Below are 19,141 nucleotides of genomic sequence, written 5' to 3' on the forward strand. Positions count from 1 at the left end.
AAGAAAAGGGGGTTGGGTTTGAGTGAAAGAGCGGGAAGACTGAAGAACAAAGGGAGAAGCGATGTCTCTATCGGGCCGTAGGCAGCTACTCTATCGTAAATACAGAATCTTATGCATTCTAAATTACCGCCCATTTGGAAAAGGAAAGTGCAATAAATATTTACTCTGAGCTGAACTTCAATAGGTTGGTAGTAGATGGAGGGCCGTGTTGCCCAACAGAGTCCTTTGAAGAGTGTCTCTGGTGGTGAACGGGATACGTTGTAGTGTCGTCGTCGTGTGGTAGAGAGGATACTCTGTCCGTTCTTTCCGAGCCCACGTTTGCAGCTGCTGTTGCTAACTCAACGGCTAGGAGGTATCACTTCTGTAGCGAATACGAGTTCAAAGTTCAAACCATTCGCAACCAAAGCTCACGCTGAGGTTGGCTTAGTTCTGTAGTTGACATGTTAGTCCTTTTTAACTTATGGACTGTCGTCCTCACGTTCTCGGAACAGGAGGTTACATTTTCGTCAAGGCTTTATATAGTGGAGGGAGAAGGGCGTGTTTCACAGTCTACAACCCCTGTCTCTTCACAGGGGCGGGTCACTGATTGAGCAGAGCTCTAACTTCATGAAAACCCAAATCTCTCATTTGGAAGCTAAAATTACATTTAATCTTTTCACAAATAGTGTCAAATTTACACATTTAAATTGCACAACAATTCCATGTGAATCTGATAACTATAATTTGTAGACTTTCCACTGTACCGTTTATGTCATCCTATCATTGATGAGAATGTCTCAGATGAAATCCAAACTGACATCATATTCATTAAGTACCAACGCATATTTTCAACTGGTTCTATTACCGAAATATGGTTAATTTCCCCCCAACTTATTTGATGTTCCCAGACTCTGTTTAACAAAGGCTATTCAAGAGTCCCTTCTGTAGAGTCAAGTGAGAGAGGGAAGGGAGAAAGGTATTCATAGGGGGGGTCATAAACCTTACCCACAGGCCAACATCATGACACTGTCCTTCTTGCAGGTTCGATAAATGTTGGTCTGATCCCTCAAAGTGGATCAAGTTCCTGGTGGATCTCCTGTCTCAAGCAGCAGATTGGGAGGAGCAGACAGGAGAGAAGACACTGAAGCTGGTATCATCAGTGTGTACTTACAAAAACTTTCCTTATCGCTATGGAGACAAATCTAAACAGAGTGAATTCCTGCTGGATCTGTACACACATGTGAAGGACTATGAGACTCAAACAGGCAAGAGTGTCCTTCCAGCATTTCAGCCAGTTTACCAGTCAGCCAGTCCTGCAGTCTGGTCCATAGACCTCTCAGAGAGAAAGGCCTCCCTCCTCCTAGAAGTGCTGAAACTCCAACCAGAGAAGAAACCAGTAGAGCTGAAGGGCTGGTCAGATGAAGAGAGTGAAGTGAGGAGTTTCCTTCAGTGTCTGTCCTACATCTCACAGCTGAGGTGAGTCTGAACATGTGTTGTGGTTAGTGATTATGTGATGCTAGTGGTTATTATCTTGTAGAAACATTTGACATATAAAACTTAAAGTGCTTGTAAATCGTGTAGCAGTATTGTTAGAGAGGGGTAAAGGTAAAAATTTTGTTGGGGCGCCAGGTAGCTATTAACCCTGCCGAAAGAAAAGAGTAGGATAGAGAGAGACCCACTACCAGACACACACACATCAGCAGAAGAGACTGTCTAGAGTGTAGCCTGTTAGCCAGATAGCCAGTGGAGAGAAAAGATAAGACACACCATATAAAACACCCATCACAGCACAGGGGTAACCCCACCAATAATACCTCATACTATAATGATGGCAGAGCAATTTAACGTCAACTTCATAGAAACTATTTACAAGAAAGAAACCAGTCATCAACATGAGAGGATTTGCAGTAATCTGTATTACCTCCCAGTGGAGGAGTGCAGAGCGTATGAATGGTGTGGCGTCATAGACAAACAAAGGCCTTAAAATGTCCAAAATCATTAGTACCACACCACATCAATACAGTTCAAATAAGAGAGAGAGAGGGAGATAGAGGCCGAGAGAGTACGAGAGAGGGAAGAGAGAGGGAAGTGAGAGAGGGAGAGGGAAGAGAGTGGAAAGAGAAAGAGAGAGAGGAAATAGAGAGAAGACAGAAGAGAAATAGAAAGGAACGATAGGGAAGAGAAAGTGAGAGAGGGAGGAGAAAGAAGAGGGAAGATTAAGAGAGATGGAAGAGAAGGGGAAGAGAGAGGGAAGAGAGAGGGGAGTTAGAGAGTTAGAGGGAAGAGAGAGTGAGAGAAAAGAGTGAGAGAGAGGGAAGAGAGGAAGAGCGAGAGGGAAGAGGGATGAGAGTGAAGAGAGAGAGAGATGGGGAGGAGAGAGAGAGGAAAGAGAAAGAGAGAGAGGGAAGAGAGAGTGGAAAGAGAAAGAGAGAGTGGGAAGAAAAAGAGAGAGAGGGAATAGAAAGAGAGGGAAGAGAGAGAAGAGAGAGGGGGAGAGGGAAGAGAGAGAGGGAAGAGACAGGGGAGAGAGGGGGAGAGAGGGAAGAGAGAGAGGGGGGAGAGAGGGAAGAGAGGGGGGAGAGAGGGAAGAGAGAGATAGATGGCCGAGAGAGAGAAGGAAGAGAGAGAGAGAGGAGGGAAGAGAGAGAGAGAGAGTAAGAGGGAAGATAGAGGGAAGAAGGAAGACAGAGTGAGGGAAGAGAGAGAGGGGGAAGAGGGAAGAGAGAAGAGAGAGGGAAGAGAGAGAGAGAAGAGGGAAGAGGGAATAAGGAAGAGAGAGGAAAGAGAAAAAGAGAGAGGGAATAGAAAGAAGAGAAAAAGAGAGCGGGAAGAGAAAGGTCAGAGAGAGAGAAGAGAGAGAGGGAAGAGAAAGAGAGAGAGGGAAGAGAGTGAAGAGAGAGGGAAGAAAAAGAGAGAGGGAAGAAAAAGAGAGAGAGGGAAGAGAAAGAGAGAGGGAAGAGAGGGAAGAGAGAGAGAGGGAAGAGAGAGGTGGGAGAGAGAGGGGTAGAGAGAGGGGGGAGGGAAGATGGAATAGAGAGAGAGGGAAGAGCAAGAGATATAAGGGGACGAGGGCAGAGAGAGAGAGGGAAGAGAGAGAGAGGGAATAGGAAAGAGGGAAGAGAGAGAAGAGAGAGAGGAGAAAGAGAGAGAGGGAAGAGATAGGGAGAGAGGAAAGCGAAAGAGAGAGCGGGAAGAGTGAGGGAACAGAAAGAAGAGCGAAGAGAGAGAAGTGGGAAGAGAGTAAGAGAGAGAGGGAAGAGAAAGAGAGGGAGAGAGGGAAGAGAGAGAGAGAGAGAGGGAAGAGGGAAAATAAACCAGAGTTGTTCAGCATCACCACTATCAAACTGCCCCCCAGAGAGTCTCCTTTCTGACTGCTGATGCAAAGTGGCAGCACACGGTGAAGGCTCCGTATAAAACTACACATGTTGGTGAATCTGGGAACATTTATCAGCCCATTTCCTGACATAACTAATGTTGCATTACTAAATGTCACAGATAAATAATGTGAATGTCTCTAAAATTAAATACTTTAACATATAACCAAATCACAATATGTAAATGTATAACTACTTCAGCTATCTTTAACTATGACTGGTTTCATGTGTATGACTGGTTTCATGTGTTCATCCATGTCTGAATCAGCTGTTACTGTCCTTGTTGCAGTTTCTATCCACGGAGGTCTGATCCCTCCAAGCAGATTGAGTTCCTGGTGGATCTCCTGTCTCAAGCAGCAGAGTGGGAGGAGCAGACAGGAGAGAAGACACTGAAGCTGGTATCATCAGTGTGTACTTACAGCACCTTTCCTTTTCCCAATGGAGACACTTCTAAACAGAGTGATTTCCTGCTGGATCTGTACTCACATGTGAAGGACTATGAGACTCAAACAGGCAGGAGTGTCCTTCCAGCATTACAGCCAGTTTACCAGTCAGCTCCTGCAGTCTGGTCCATAGACCTCTCAGAGAGAAAGGCCTCCCTCCTCCTAGAAGTGCTGAAACTCCAACCAGAGAAGAAACCAGTACAGCTGAAGGGCTGGTCAGATGAAGAGAGTGAAGTGAGGAGTTTCCTTCAGTGTCTGTCCTACATCTCAAAGCTGGGGTGAGTCTGAACATGTGTGGTGGTTAGTGATTATGTGATGCTAGTGGTTATTATCTTGTAGAAACATTTGACATATAAAACTTCAAGCGCTGGTAACTTTTGTAGCGGTATATTGAGAGGGGTAAAGGTAAAGATTTTGTTGGGGCGCCAGGCAGGTATTAACCCTGCAGAAAGGAAAAGAGTAGGATAGAGAGAGACCCACTACCAGACACACACACACATCAGCAGAAGAGACTGTCTAGAGTGTAGCCTGTTAGCCAGATAGCCAGTGGAGAGAAAAGATAAGACACACCATATAAAACACCCATCACAGCACAGGGGTAACCCCACCAATAATACCTCATACAATAATGATGGCAGAGCAATTTAACGGCAACTTCATAGAAACTATTTACAAGAAAGAACCCAGTCATCAACATGAGAGGATTTGCAGTAATCTGTATTACCTCCCAGTGGAGGAGTGCAGAGGGTATGAATGGTGGGGGTCATAGACAACCAAGGGCCTTAAAATTTACACAATCTTCTGGGCCACATGTCATTAGTACCACATCAATACAGTTCAAATAACAAGACACAATAAACTGGCAAGAAACCTCCCTTTAACTAAAATGTCAACCCAAATACGTCTGGCAGGACAATAATAGTCCAGCCACGCTGAACCTTAAAGGGAAGAGCATTGAAAACAATAATAAAGTCTGCTGCAGTGTAAAGCACTGGAGAGAGAGAGGGAAGAGAGAGATAGAGAGAGAGGGAAGAGAGAGAGAGAGAGACTCTCCTCCCCCGTCCTGTTGGGTGAGGACGCAGAGAGCTGTGGGTTTGCAATGCACTACGTTGCTGCCTGCCATAAGATGAGGGACTGTGTCTGACAGACCAATCAACCTGCACATGGCCTTGTTCAATGTATAGTTATTTTGACCCTTGGTTATTGTTGTTACTGTTGTCCCATTGTCCCAATTTTGTTCTTTGTTTGTTCTATGAATTATTTTCATATTGTAAATATCCAAACTAAGCTTCTTTTTTTTTCATTGTTACGTCATGCCAATAAAGCAAATTCAATTGAATTGAGAGAGAGAGATCTGAAAATGAGGGTGAGGGTGAGGGAAGAAAGAGAGAGAGGGTGAGGGAAGAGAGAGGGAGAGGGAAGGGAGAGGGAAGGGAAGGGGAGAGGGGAGGGAGAGGGAGGAGAGAGGGAGAGGAAAGAGAGAGAGGGAAGAGAGAGGGAGAGGAAAGGGAGAGAGAAGAGAGAGATAGGGAAGAGAGAGAGAGGGAGGAGAGGGATAGGGAAGATATAGGGAGAGGGAGGAGAGAGGGAGAGAGGGAGGAGAGAGGGAGAGGGAAGAGAGAGGGAGATGGAAGAGAGAGGGAGAGAGGGAGAGGGAGGAGAGAGGGAGAGGTAAGGGAAGACCACCATGAAATGGCCAAAAATGAATTTCAACATAGAGCCATTGGGCGACACATATATACGCATATATATATATCGCAAACACCACTCAAATGGACGCCAATTCATTCAAAATATTGCAAATGCCATTTGTCATACCCCAAAATTACTAAAGATGGCTCCACCGTAAATGTTCATATAGCAAATGGTCCCCAATGGGTCAAATTTGAAAAATGTGTACGTTTTTTCCACAAAATGTCACCTGCTAAAAAAGTGCATATTGGACCGTTTTTTGAAAATCTTTCGATTTTTTTGTCAGTTCTAATGTATACATGTACAACAACTGTATGAATATACCTTTGTCTTATTTTACTGATATGTCCATAAGGCATATGTTTTGTCCATTTGCAATATACGATCATAGGAAGTCAGAAGTCAGTGAACCAAATGGCATAAGAAATGTCCAAATGTCATACATAAGTATTGAAAGTGCCAAATCAGGATGTTATGTCCATTTGCCTGTACGATCATAGGAAGTCGGTTTCCAAACCCAAAAGTCAGTGAACCATGTCCAAATGGCATTTATACTGCCCAAATTATATATAGCACTATGTTAAGCCATGAATCAACCTAGAAGGTCTATTTGACATGTTTGATGAGAGATAAGTGGGACTCGATTTTTTTTATTTTTTTTGAAAAACATCCAAAATGAACAGGGGCACCCCCTATTGGATGGACACGGGTGGGGGGTGCTCCCTACCCGGCTATGCACCCTCCTAAAGGAATTAAAAAACATTTATTAAATGTGCTCCTGGTAACATTGCTGGCTGTCCATTTGCAATGTCTTTCAATGGGCATTTACCATCACGAATTTGACATACTCTAAAATACTGCAGAAATGCCCAATTGACTGGCCCGTTGAACTCTGGATGGCCGGGCAGTGATTCTGGTTCCTCTCCATCACTCGTTGATTTCTGCATGTCAATTTGGTGAGGTTTTATCACTGTTTAAACTTATTGCAAATGTACAAAAGTCAGCATCCAATAGTATATTAGATATCATTCTGACACAAAACTGATACAAACTGACACCAAACCCACTTTGTGGTAGATGGTAGTAGTAGTACTGATTACATGGTGGTAGTAATAGTAATGATGATGGTGGTGGTAGTAGTAGTTATGATGATAGTGGTGGTGGTAGTAGTAATGATGATGGTAGTAGTAGTAGTAGTTGTAATGATGATGGTAGTAGTAGTAGTAATGATGATGGTGGTGGTGGTGGTAGTAGTAGTAATGATGATGGTAGTAGTAGTAGTAATGATGATGATAGTGGTGGTGGTAGTAGTAGTAATGATGATGGTAGTAGTAGTAGTAATGATGATGGTGGTGGTGGTGGTAGTAGTAGTAATGATGATGGTAGTAGTAGTAGTAATGATGATGATAGTGGTGGTGGTAGTAGTAGTAATGATGATGGTAGTAGTAGTAGTAATGATGATGATAGTGGTGGTGGTAGTAGTAGTAATGATGATGGTAGTAGTAGTAGTAGTAATGATGATGGTAGTAGTAGTAGTAATGATGATGATAGTGGTGGTGGTAGTAGTAGTAATGATGATGGTAGTAGTAGTAGTAATGATGATGATAGTGGTGGTGGTAGTAGTAGTAATGATGATGGTGGTGGTGGTGGTAGTAGTAGTAATGATGATGATAGTGGTGGTGGTAGTAGTAGTAATGATGATGGTAGTAGTAGTAATGATGATGATAGTGGTGGTGGTAGTAGTAGTAATGATGATGGTAGTAGTAGTAGTAATGATGATGGTAGTGGTGGTAGTAGTAATGATGATGGCAGTGGTGGTAGTAGTAATGATGATGATGGTAGTAGTAGTAGTAATGATGATGGTGGTGGTAGTAGTACTGATGTAATGATGGTAGTAGTAGTACTGATGTAATGATGGTAGTGGTAGTACTGATGTAATGATGTGGTTAGTAGTAATGATGATGGTAGTAGTAGTAGTAGTAATGATGATGGAAGTAGTAGTACTGATGTAATGATGGTAGTGGCGGCGGTGGTAGTAGTAGTAATGATGATGGTAGTAGTAGTAGTAATGATGATGGTGGTGGTAGTAGTAGTACTGATGATGGTAGTAGTGGTAGTAGTAGTACTGATGTAATGATGGTAGTGTTAGTACTGATGTAATGATGTGGTTAGTAGTAATGATGATGGTAGTAGTAGTACTGATGGTAAGTGGTGGTGGTAGTAGTAATGATGATGGTAGTAGTAGTAGTAATGATGATGGTGGTGGTAGTAGTAGTAATGATGATGGTAGGTAGTAGTAATGATGGTAGTAGTAGTAGTGATGATGGTAGTAGTAGTAGTAGTAATGATGGTAGTAGTAGTAATGATGATGGTGGTGGTAGTAGTAGTAATGATGATGGTGGTGGTAGTAGTAGTATGATGATGGTGGTGGTAGTAGTAGTAATGATGATGGTGGTGGTAGTAGTAGTAATGATGATGGTAGTAGTAGTAGTAATGATGATGGTAGTAGTAGTAATGATGATGGTAGTAGTAGTAGTAGTAATGATGGTAGTGGTTGTAGTGGTAATGATGATGGTGGTGGTAGTAGTAGTAATGATGATGGTGGTGGTAGTAGTAGTAATGATGATGGTAGTGGTAGTACTGATTAAATGGTGGTAGTAGTAATGATGATGGTGGTAGTAGTAGTAATGATGGTGGTGGTTGTAATAGTAATGATGATGGTAGTAGAGGTAGTAATGATGATGGTAGTAGTAATTGTAATGATGATGGTAGTAGTAGTACTGATGTAATGATGGTGGTGGTGGTGGTGGTAGTAGTAGTAATGCTGATGGTAGTAGTAATGATGATGGTGGTAGTAGTAGTAGTAATAATGATGGTAGTGGTAGTAGTAGTAGTTGTAATGATGATGGTAGTAGTAGTAGTAATGATGATGGTAGTAGTAGTAGTAATGATGATGGTAGTAGTAGTAGTAATGATGGTGGTAGTACTAGTAATGATGATGGTAGTAGTAGTAGTAATGATGATGGTATAAGTAGTAGTAATGATGATGGTATAAGTAGTAGTAATGATGATGGCGGTAGTAGTGGTAATGATTATGGTAGTAGTAGTACTGATTACATGGTGGTAGTAGTAGTAGTAATGATAATGGTGGTGGTAGTAGTAGTAATGATGATGGTATTTGTAAACTGATGTATTGATGGTGGTGGTAGTAGTAGTAATGATGATGGTGGTGGTGGTAGTAGTAATGATGATGGTAGTAGTAGTAGTAATGATAATGGTGGTGGTAGTAGTAGTAATGATGATGGTAGTAGTAGTAGTAATGATTATGGTAGTAGTAGTAATGATGATGGTGGTGGTAGTAGTAGTAATGATGATGGTAGTAGTAGTAGTAATGATAATGGTGGTGGTAGTAGTAGTAATGATGATGGTAGTGGTGGTGGTGGTAGTAGTAGTAATGATGATGGTAGTAGTATTAGTAATGATGATGGTGTTGGTAGTACTGATGTAATGATGGTAGTGGTGGTAGTATTAATGATGATGGTGGTGGTGGTAGTAGTAGTAATGATGGTGGTAGTAGTAGTAGTAATGATGATGGTGGTGGTGGTAGTAGTAGTAATGATGATGGTAGTAGTAGTAGTAATGATGATGGTGGTAGTAGTAGTAATGATGATGTTAGTAGTAGTACTAATGTAATGGTGGTAGTAGTAGTAATGATGACGGTAGTAGTAGTAGTAATATGATGGTGGTGGTGGCAGTAGTAATGATGATGGTTGTAGTAGTAGTAATGATGATGGTAGTAGTAGTACTGATGTAATGATGGTAGTGGTAGTACTGATGTAATGCTGGTGGTGGTGGTGGTGGTGGTAGTAGTAGTAATGCTGATGGTAGTAGTAGTAATGATGATGGTAGTAGTAATGATGATGGTGGTAGTAGTAGTAATGATGATGGTAGTAGTAGTAGTAATGATTATGGTAGTAGTAGTAATGATGATGGTGGTGGTAGTAGTAGTAATGATGATGGTAGTAGTAGTAGTAATGATAATGGTGGTGGTAGTAGTAGTAATGATGATGGTAGTGGTGGTGGTGGTAGTAGTAGTAATGATGATGGTAGTAGTATTAGTAATGATGATGGTGTTGGTAGTACTGATGTAATGATGGTAGTGGTGGTAGTATTAATGATGATGGTGGTGGTGGTAGTAGTAGTAATGATGGTGGTAGTAGTAGTAGTAATGATGATGGTGGTAGTAGTAGTAATGATGATGGTAGTAGTAGTAGTAATGATGATGGTGGTAGTAGTAGTAATGATGATGTTAGTAGTAGTACTAATGTAATGGTGGTAGTAGTAGTAATGATGACGGTAGTAGTAGTAGTAATATGATGGTGGTGGTGGCAGTAGTAATGATGATGGTTGTAGTAGTAGTAATGATGATGGTAGTAGTAGTACTGATGTAATGATGGTAGTGGTAGTACTGATGTAATGCTGCTGGTGGTGGTGGTGGTGGTAGTAGTAGTAATGCTGATGGTAGTAGTAGTAATGATGATGGTAGTAGTAATGATGATGGTGGTAGTAGTAGTAATGATGATGGTGGTGGTAGTAGTAGTAATGATGATGGTCGTGGTAGTAATAGTAATGATGATGGTAGTGGTAGTAGTAGTAATGATGATGGTGGTGGTTTGTAGTAGTAATGACGATGGTAGTAGTAGTAGTTGTAATGATGATGGTAGTAGTAGTAGTAATGATGATGGTGGTAGTAGCAGTAGTAATGATGATGGTAGTGGTAGTAGTAGTAGTAGTAATGATGATGGTATAAGTAGTAGTAATGATGATGGTATAAGTAGTAGTAATGATGATGGTATAAGTAGTAGTAATGATGATGGTATAAGTAGTAGTAATGATGGTGGTGGTGGTGTTGGTGGTAGTAGTAATGATGATGGTAGTAGTAGTACTGATTACATGGTGGTGGTAGTAGTAATGATGATGGTAGTGGTAGTAGTAGTAATGATGATGGTAGTGGTGGTAGTAGTAATGATGATGGTAGTGGTAGTAGTAGTAATGATGGTAGTGGTGGTGGTAGTAGTAGTAATGATGATGGTAGTAGTAGTTGTAATGATGATGGTAGTAGTAGTAGTAATGATGATGGTGGTAGTAGTAGTAGTTGTAATGATGATGGTAGTAGTAGTAGTAATGATGATGGTGGTGGTAGTGGTAGTAGTAATGATGATGGTAGTAGTAGTAGTAGTAGTTGTAATGATGATGGTAGTAGTAGTAGTAATGATGATGGTAGTGGTAGTAGTAATGATGATGGTAGTAGTAGTAGTAGTAGTTGTAATGATGATGGTAGTAGTAGTAGTAATGATGATGGTATAAGTAGTAGTAATGATGATGGTATAAGTAGTAGTAATGATGATGGTGGTTGTTGTGGTAATGATGGTGGTGGTGGTGGTGGTAGTAATGATGATGGTAGTAGTAGTAGTAATGATGATGGTGGTAGTAGTAGTAATGATGATGGTAGTCGTAGTAATGATGATGGTAGTAGTAGTAGTAATGATGATGGTGGTGGTGTTGGTGGTAGTAGTAATGATGATGGTAGTAGTAGTAGTAATGATGATGGTAGTAGTAGTAGTAGTAATAATGATGGTGGTAGTAGTAATGATGATGGTAGTGGTGGTAGTAGTAATGATGATGGTAGTAGTAGTAGTAATGATGATGGTAGTAGTAGTAGTAATGATGATGGTGGTAGTAGTAGTAATGATGATGGTAGTGGTAGTAGTAGTAATGATGATGGTGGTGGTTTGTAGTTGTAATGATGATGGTAGTAGTAGTAGTAATGATGATGGTATAAGTAGTAGTAATGATGATGGTATAAGTAGTAGTGATGGTGGTGGTTGTAGTGGTAATGATGATGGTGGTATTAGTAGTAATGATGATGGTAGAAGTAGTAATGATGATGGAAGTAGTAGTACTGATGTAATGGTGGTAGTAGTAGTAATGATGATGGTAGTAGTAGTAGTAGTAGTAAAGATGATGGTATTTGTAAACTGATGTATTGATGGTGGTGGTAGTAGTAGTAATGATGATGGTAGTAGTAGTAGTAGTAATGATTATGGTGGTGGTAGTAGTAATGATGATGATGGTGGTGGTAGTAGTAGTAATGATGATGGTAGTAGTAGTACTGATGGTGGTAGTAGTAGTAATGATGATGGTAGTAGTAGTAGTAATGATGATGGTAGTGGTGGTAGTAGTATGATGATGGTAGTAGTAGTAGTAGTAATGATGGTAGTGGTGGTGGTAGTAGTAATGATGATGATGGTGGTGGTAGTAGTAGTAATGATGATGGTAGTAGTAGTACTGATTACATGGTGGTAGTAGTAGTAATGATGATGGTAGTAGTAGTAGTAATGATGATGGTGGTGGTAGTAGTAGTAATGATGATGGTAGTAGTAGTAGTAATGATGATGGTGGCGGTAGTAGTAGTAATGATGATGGTATTTGTAAACTGATGTATTGATGGTGGTGGTAGTAGTAGTAATGATGATGGTGGTGGTAGTAGTAGTAATGATTATGGTAGTAGTAGTAGTAATGATGATGGTGGTTGTGGTGGTAGTAGTAGTAGTAATGATGATGGTGGTGATAGTAGTAGCAATAATGATGGTAGTGGTAGTAGTAATAATGATGGTAGTGGTAGTACTGATGTAATGATGGTAGTGGTGGTGGTGGTAGTAGTAGTAATGATGATGGTAGTAGTAGTAATAATGATGATGGTGGTGGTGGTGGTAGTAGTAGTAATGATGATGGTAGTAGTAATGATGATGGTGGTAGTAGTAGTAATGATGATGATGGTGGTGGTAGTAGTAGTAATGATGATGGTAGTAGTAGTACTGATTACATGGTGGTAGTAGTAGTAATGATGATGGTAGTAGTAGTACTGATTACATGGTGGTAGTAGTAGTAATGATGATGGTGGCGGTAGTAGTAGTAATGATGATGGTATTTGTAAACTGATGTATTGATGGTGGTGGTAGTAGTAGTAATGATGATGGTGGTGGTAGTAGTAGTAATGATTATGGTAGTAGTAGTAGTAATGATGATGGTGGTTGTGGTGGTAGTAGTAGTAATGATGATGGTGGTGGTGGTAGTAGTAATGATCATGGTAGTGGTAGTAGTAATGATGATGGTAGTGGTGGTACTAGTAATGATGATGGTAGTAGTAGTAGTAGTAATGATGGTAGTGGTGGTGGTGGTAGTAGTAGTAATGATGATGGTAGTAGTAGTAGTAATGATGATGGTGGTGGTAGTAGTACTGATGTAATGATGGTAGTGGTGGTGGTAGTAGTAGTAGTAATGATTATGGTAGTAGTAGTAGTAATGATGATGGTGGTTGTGGTGGTAGTAGTAATGATGATGGTAGTAGTAGTAGTAGTAATGATGGTAGTGGTGGTGGTGATAGTAGTAGTAATAATGATGGTAGTGGTAGTAGTAATAATGATGGTAGTGGTAGTACTGATGTAATGATGGTAGTGGTGGTGGTGGTAGTGGTAGTAATGATGATGGTAGTAGTAGTAGTAATGATGATGGTGGTGGTAGTAGTAGTAATGATGATGGCAGTAGTGGTAGTAGTAGTACTGATGTAATGATAGTAGTAGTGGTAGTAGTAGTACTGTCGTAATGATGGTAGTGGAAGTAGTAATGATGATGGAAGTAGTAGTACTGATGTAATGGAGTGTAGTAGTAGTAATGATGGTGGTGGTGGTAGTAGTAGTAATGATGATGGTGGTGGTGGTAGTAGTAATGATTATGGTAGTAGTAGTAATGATTATGGTAGTAGTAGTAGTAGTAGTAATGATTATGGTAGTAGTAGTAGTAGTAATGATTATGGTAGTAGTAGTAGTAATGATTGTGGTAGTAGTAGTAGTAGTAGTAAAGATGATGGTATTTGTAAACTGATGTATTGATGGTGGTGGTAGTAGTAGTAATGATGATGGTAGTAGTAGTAATGATGGTAGTAGTAGTAATGATGGTGGTGGTAGTAGTAGTAATGATGATGGTAGTAGTAGTAGTAATGATGATGGTGGTGGTGGTAGTAGTAATGATGATGGTAGTAGTAGTAGTAATGATTATGGTAGTAGTAGTTATAGTAAAGATGATGGTATTTGTAAACTGATGTATTGATGGTGGTGGTAGTAGTAGTAATGATGATGGTGGTGGTAGTAGTAGTCACAATGGTGAATGTGTTTTTGTAGTAATGATGATGGTAGTAGTAGTAGTAATGATTATGGTAGTAGTAGTAATGATGATGGTGGTGGTAGTAGTAGTAATGATGATGGTGGTGGTGGTGGTGGTAGTAGTAGTAATGATGATGGTAGTGGTAGTAGTAATGATGATGGTAGTGGTAGTAGAAATGATGATGGTGGTGGTAGTAGTAGTAATGATGATGGTAGTAGTAGTAGTAATGATGATGGTGGTGGTGGTGGTAGTAGTAGTAATGATGATGGTGGTGGTAGTAGTAATGATGATGGTAGTGGTGGTAGTAGTAATGATGATGGTAGTAGTAGTAGTAGTAATGATGGTAGTGGTGCTGGTGGTAGTAGTAGTAATGATGATGGTGGTGGTAGTACTGATGTAATGGTGGTAGTGGTGGTGGTGGTAGTAGTAGTAATGATGATGGTGGTAGTAGTAGTAATGATGATGGTAGTAGTAGTAGTAATGATGATGGTGGTGGTAGTAGTAGTAATAATGATGGTAGTGGTAGTACTGATGTAATGATGGTAGTGGTGGTGGTGGTAGTAGTAGTAATGATGATGGTAGTAGTAGTAATGATGGGTGGTGGTAGTAGTAGTTATGATGATGGTGGTGGTAGTAGTAGTAATGATGATGGTGGTAGTAGTAGTAATGATGATGGTAGTAGTAGTAGTAATGATGATGGTGGTGGTAGTAGTAGTAATAATGATGGTAGTGGTAGTACTGATGTAATGATGGTAGTGGTGGTGGTGGTAGTAGTAGTAATGATGATGGTAGTAGTAGTAGTAATGATGATGGTGGTGGTAGTAGTAGTAATGATGATGGTAGTAGTAGTAGTAATGATGATGGTAGTAGTAGTAGTAATGATGATGGTGGTGGTGGTGGTAGTAGTAATGATGACAGTGGTGGTAGTAGTAGTAATGATGATGGTAGTGGTGGTAGTAGTAATGATGATGGTAGTAGTAGTAATGATGGTAGTGGTGGTGGTGGTAGTAGTAGTAATGATGATGGTAGTAGTAGTAGTAGTAATGATGATGGTGGTGGTGGTGGTATTAGTAGTAATAATGATGGTAGTGGTAGTACTGATGTAATGATGGTAGTGGTGGTGGTGGTAGTAGTAGTAATAATGATGGTAGTGGTAGTACTGATGTAATGATGGTAGTGGTGGTGGTGGTAGTAGTAGTAATGATGATGGTAGTAGTAGTAGTAATGATGATGGTGGTGGTAGTAGTAGTAATGATGATGGTAGTAGTGGTAGTAGTAGTACTGATGTAATGATGGTAGTGGTGGTGGTGGTAGTAGTAGTAATGATGATGGTAGTAGTAGTAGTGATGATGGTAGTAGTAGTAGTAGTAGTAGTAGTAATGATGGTAGTAGTAGTACTGATGTAATGATGGTGGTAAAAGTAGTTGTATAGATGGTGGTGGTGGTAGTAGTAGTAATGATGATGGTAGTAGTAGTAATGATGATGGTGGTTGTAGTTATGATGATGGTGGTGGTAGTTGTAGTAATGATGATGGTAGTAGTGGTAGTAGTAGTACTGATGTAATGATGGTGGTGGTGGTGTTGGTAGTAGTAGTAATGATGGTGGTAGTAGTAGTAATGATGATGGTGGTTGTAGTTATGATGATGGTGGTGGTAGTTGTAGTAATGATGATGGTAGTAGTAGTACTGATGTAATGATGGTAGTGGTAGTAGTAGTAATGATGATGGTAGTAGTAGTAGTAGTAATGATGATGGTAGTAGTAGTACTGATGTAATGATGGTGGTGGTAGTAGTAATGATGATGGTGGTAGTAGTAGTAATGATGATGGTAGTAGTAGTAGTAATGATGATGGTGGCGGTAGTAGTAGTAATGATGATGGTATTTGTAAACTGATGTATTGATGGTGGTGGTAGTAGTAGTAATGATGATGGTGGTGGTAGTAGTAGTAATGATTATGGTAGTAGTAGTAGTAATGATGATGGTGGTTGTGGTGGTAGTAGTAGTAGTAATGATGATGGTGGTGATAGTAGTAGCAATAATGATGGTAGTGGTAGTAGTAATAATGATGGTAGTGGTAGTACTGATGTAATGATGGTAGTGGTGGTGGTGGTAGTGGTAGTAATGATGATGGTAGTAGTAGTAGTAATGATGATGGTATTTGTAAACTGATGTATTGATGGTGGTGGTAGTAGTAGTAATGATGATGGTAGTAGTAGTAGTAGTAATGATTATGGTGGTGGTAGTAGTAATGATGATGATGGTGGTGGTAGTAGTAGTAATGATGATGGTAGTAGTAGTACTGATTACATGGTGGTAGTAGTAGTAATGATGATGGTAGTAGTAGTACTGATTACATGGTGGTAGTAGTAGTAATGATGATGGTGGCGGTAGTAGTAGTAATGATGATGGTATTTGTAAACTGATGTATTGATGGTGGTGGTAGTAGTAGTAATGATGATGGTGGTGGTAGTAGTAGTAATGATTATGGTAGTAGTAGTAGTAATGATGATGGTGGTTGTGGTGGTAGTAGTAGTAATGATGATGGTGGTGGTGGTAGTAGTAATGATCATGGTAGTGGTAGTAGTAATGATGATGGTAGTGGTGGTACTAGTAATGATGATGGTAGTAGTAGTAGTAGTAATGATGGTAGTGGTGGTGGTGGTAGTAGTAGTAATGATGATGGTAGTAGTAGTAGTAATGATGATGGTGGTGGTAGTAGTACTGATGTAATGATGGTAGTGGTGGTGGTAGTAGTAGTAGTAATGATTATGGTAGTAGTAGTAGTAATGATGATGGTGGTTGTGGTGGTAGTAGTAATGATGATGGTAGTAGTAGTAGTAGTAATGATGGTAGTGGTGGTGGTGATAGTAGTAGTAATAATGATGGTAGTGGTAGTAGTAATAATGATGGTAGTGGTAGTACTGATGTAATGATGGTAGTGGTGGTGGTGGTAGTGGTAGTAATGATGATGGTAGTAGTAGTAGTAATGATGATGGTGGTGGTAGTAGTAGTAATGATGATGGCAGTAGTGGTAGTAGTAGTACTGATGTAATGATAGTAGTAGTGGTAGTAGTAGTACTGTCGTAATGATGGTAGTGGAAGTAGTAATGATGATGGAAGTAGTAGTACTGATGTAATGGAGTGTAGTAGTAGTAATGATGGTGGTGGTGGTAGTAGTAGTAATGATGATGGTGGTGGTGGTAGTAGTAATGATTATGGTAGTAGTAGTAATGATTATGGTAGTAGTAGTAGTAGTAGTAATGATTATGGTAGTAGTAGTAGTAATGATTATGGTAGTAGTAGTAGTAATGATTGTGGTAGTAGTAGTAGTAGTAGTAAAGATGATGGTATTTGTAAACTGATGTATTGATGGTGGTGGTAGTAGTAGTAATGATGATGGTAGTAGTAGTAATGATGGTAGTAGTAGTAATGATGGTGGTGGTAGTAGTAGTAATGATGATGGTAGTAGTAGTAGTAATGATGATGGTGGTGGTGGTAGTAGTAATGATGATGGTAGTAGTAGTAGTAATGATTATGGTAGTAGTAGTTATAGTAAAGATGATGGTATTTGTAAACTGATGTATTGATGGTGGTGGTAGTAGTAGTAATGATGATGGTGGTGGTAGTAGTAGTCACAATGGTGAATGTGTTTTTGTAGTAATGATGATGGTAGTAGTAGTAGTAATGATTATGGTAGTAGTAGTAATGATGATGGTGGTGGTAGTAGTAGTAATGATGATGGTGGTGGTGGTGGTGGTAGTAGTAGTAATGATGATGGTAGTGGTAGTAGTAATGATGATGGTAGTGGTAGTAGAAATGATGATGGTGGTGGTAGTAGTAGTAATGATGATGGTAGTAGTAGTAGTAATGATGATGGTGGTGGTGGTGGTAGTAGTAGTAATGATGATGGTGGTGGTAGTAGTAATGATGATGGTAGTGGTGGTAGTAGTAATGATGATGGTAGTAGTAGTAGTAGTAATGATGGTAGTGGTGCTGGTGGTAGTAGTAGTAATGATGATGGTGGTGGTAGTACTGATGTAATGGTGGTAGTGGTGGTGGTGGTAGTAGTAGTAATGATGATGGTGGTAGTAGTAGTAATGATGATGGTAGTAGTAGTAGTAATGATGATGGTGGTGGTAGTAGTAGTAATAATGATGGTAGTGGTAGTACTGATGTAATGATGGTAGTGGTGGTGGTGGTAGTAGTAGTAATGATGATGGTAGTAGTAGTAATGATGATGGTGGTGGTAGTAGTAGTAATGATGATGGTGGTGGTAGTAGTAGTAATGATGATGGTAGTAGTAGTAGTAATGATGATGGTAGTAGTAGTAGTAATGATGATGGTAGTAGTAGTAATAATGATGGTAGTGGTAGTACTGATGTAATGATGGTGGTGGTAGTAGTAGTAATGATGATGGTAGTAGTAGTAGTAATGATGATGGTGGTGGTAGTAGTAGTAATGATGATGGTAGTAGTAGTAGTAATGATGATGGTAGTAGTAGTAGTAATGATGATGGTGGTGGTGGTGGTAGTAGTAATGATGACAGTGGTGGTAGTAGTAGTAATGATGATGGTAGTGGTGGTAGTAGTAATGATGATGGTAGTAGTAGTAATGATGGTAGTGGTGGTGGTGGTAGTAGTAGTAATGATGATGGTAGTAGTAGTAGTAGTAATGATGATGGTGGTGGTGGTGGTATTAGTAGTAATAATGATGGTAGTGGTAGTACTGATGTAATGATGGTAGTGGTGGTGGTGGTAGTAGTAGTAATAATGATGGTAGTGGTAGTACTGATGTAATGATGGTGGTGGTGGTGGTGGTAGTAGTAGTAATGATGATGGTAGTAGTAGTAATGATGATGGTGGTGGTAGTAGTAGTAGTAATGATGATGGTAGTAGTAGTAGTATGTAATGATGGTGGTAGGTGATGATGGTGGTGGTAGTAGTAGTAATGATGATGGTAGTAGTAGTAGTAATGATGATGGTGTAGTAGTAATGAGTGGTGGTAGTAGTAGTACTGATGTAATGATGGTGGTGGTGGTGGTGGTAGTAGTAGTAATGATGATGGTAGTAGTAGTAATGATGATGGTGGTAGTAGTTATGATGATGGTGGTGGTAGTTGTAGTAATGATGATGGTAGTAGTGGTAGTAGTAGTACTGATGTAATGATGGTGGTGGTGGTGTTGGTAGTAGTAGTAATGATGGTGGTAGTAGTAGTAATGATGATGGTGGTTGTAGTTATGATGATGGTGGTGGTAGTTGTAGTAATGATGATGGTAGTAGTAGTACTGATGTAATGATGGTAGTGGTAGTAGTAGTAATGATGATGGTAGTAGTAGTAGTAGTAATGATGATGGTAGTAGTAGTACTGATGTAATGATGGTGGTGGTAGTAGTAATGATGATGGTGGTAGTAGTAGTAATGATGATGGTA

The 19,141-nt window shown here is 40.0% G+C and overlaps 1 protein-coding gene across 1 annotated transcript in view; it reads left to right on the top strand.

Moving 5' to 3' along the window:
• The window catches only part of LOC139579586 (uncharacterized), a 149,812-nt gene that overhangs the window by 57,667 nt on the left and 73,004 nt on the right, over window positions 1-19,141 (top strand). The window contains exons 19-20 of the mRNA XM_071408340.1: window positions 1,021-1,455; window positions 3,643-4,074. Coding sequence (XP_071264441.1) covers window positions 1,021-1,455; window positions 3,643-4,074 — 867 coding nt within the window. The remainder of the gene's footprint in view (window positions 1-1,020; window positions 1,456-3,642; window positions 4,075-19,141) is intronic.

The sequence above is a fragment of the Salvelinus alpinus genome, chromosome 6, assembly GCF_045679555.1.
Source record: "Salvelinus alpinus chromosome 6, SLU_Salpinus.1, whole genome shotgun sequence".
Classification (NCBI taxonomy): domain Eukaryota; kingdom Metazoa; phylum Chordata; class Actinopteri; order Salmoniformes; family Salmonidae; genus Salvelinus; species Salvelinus alpinus.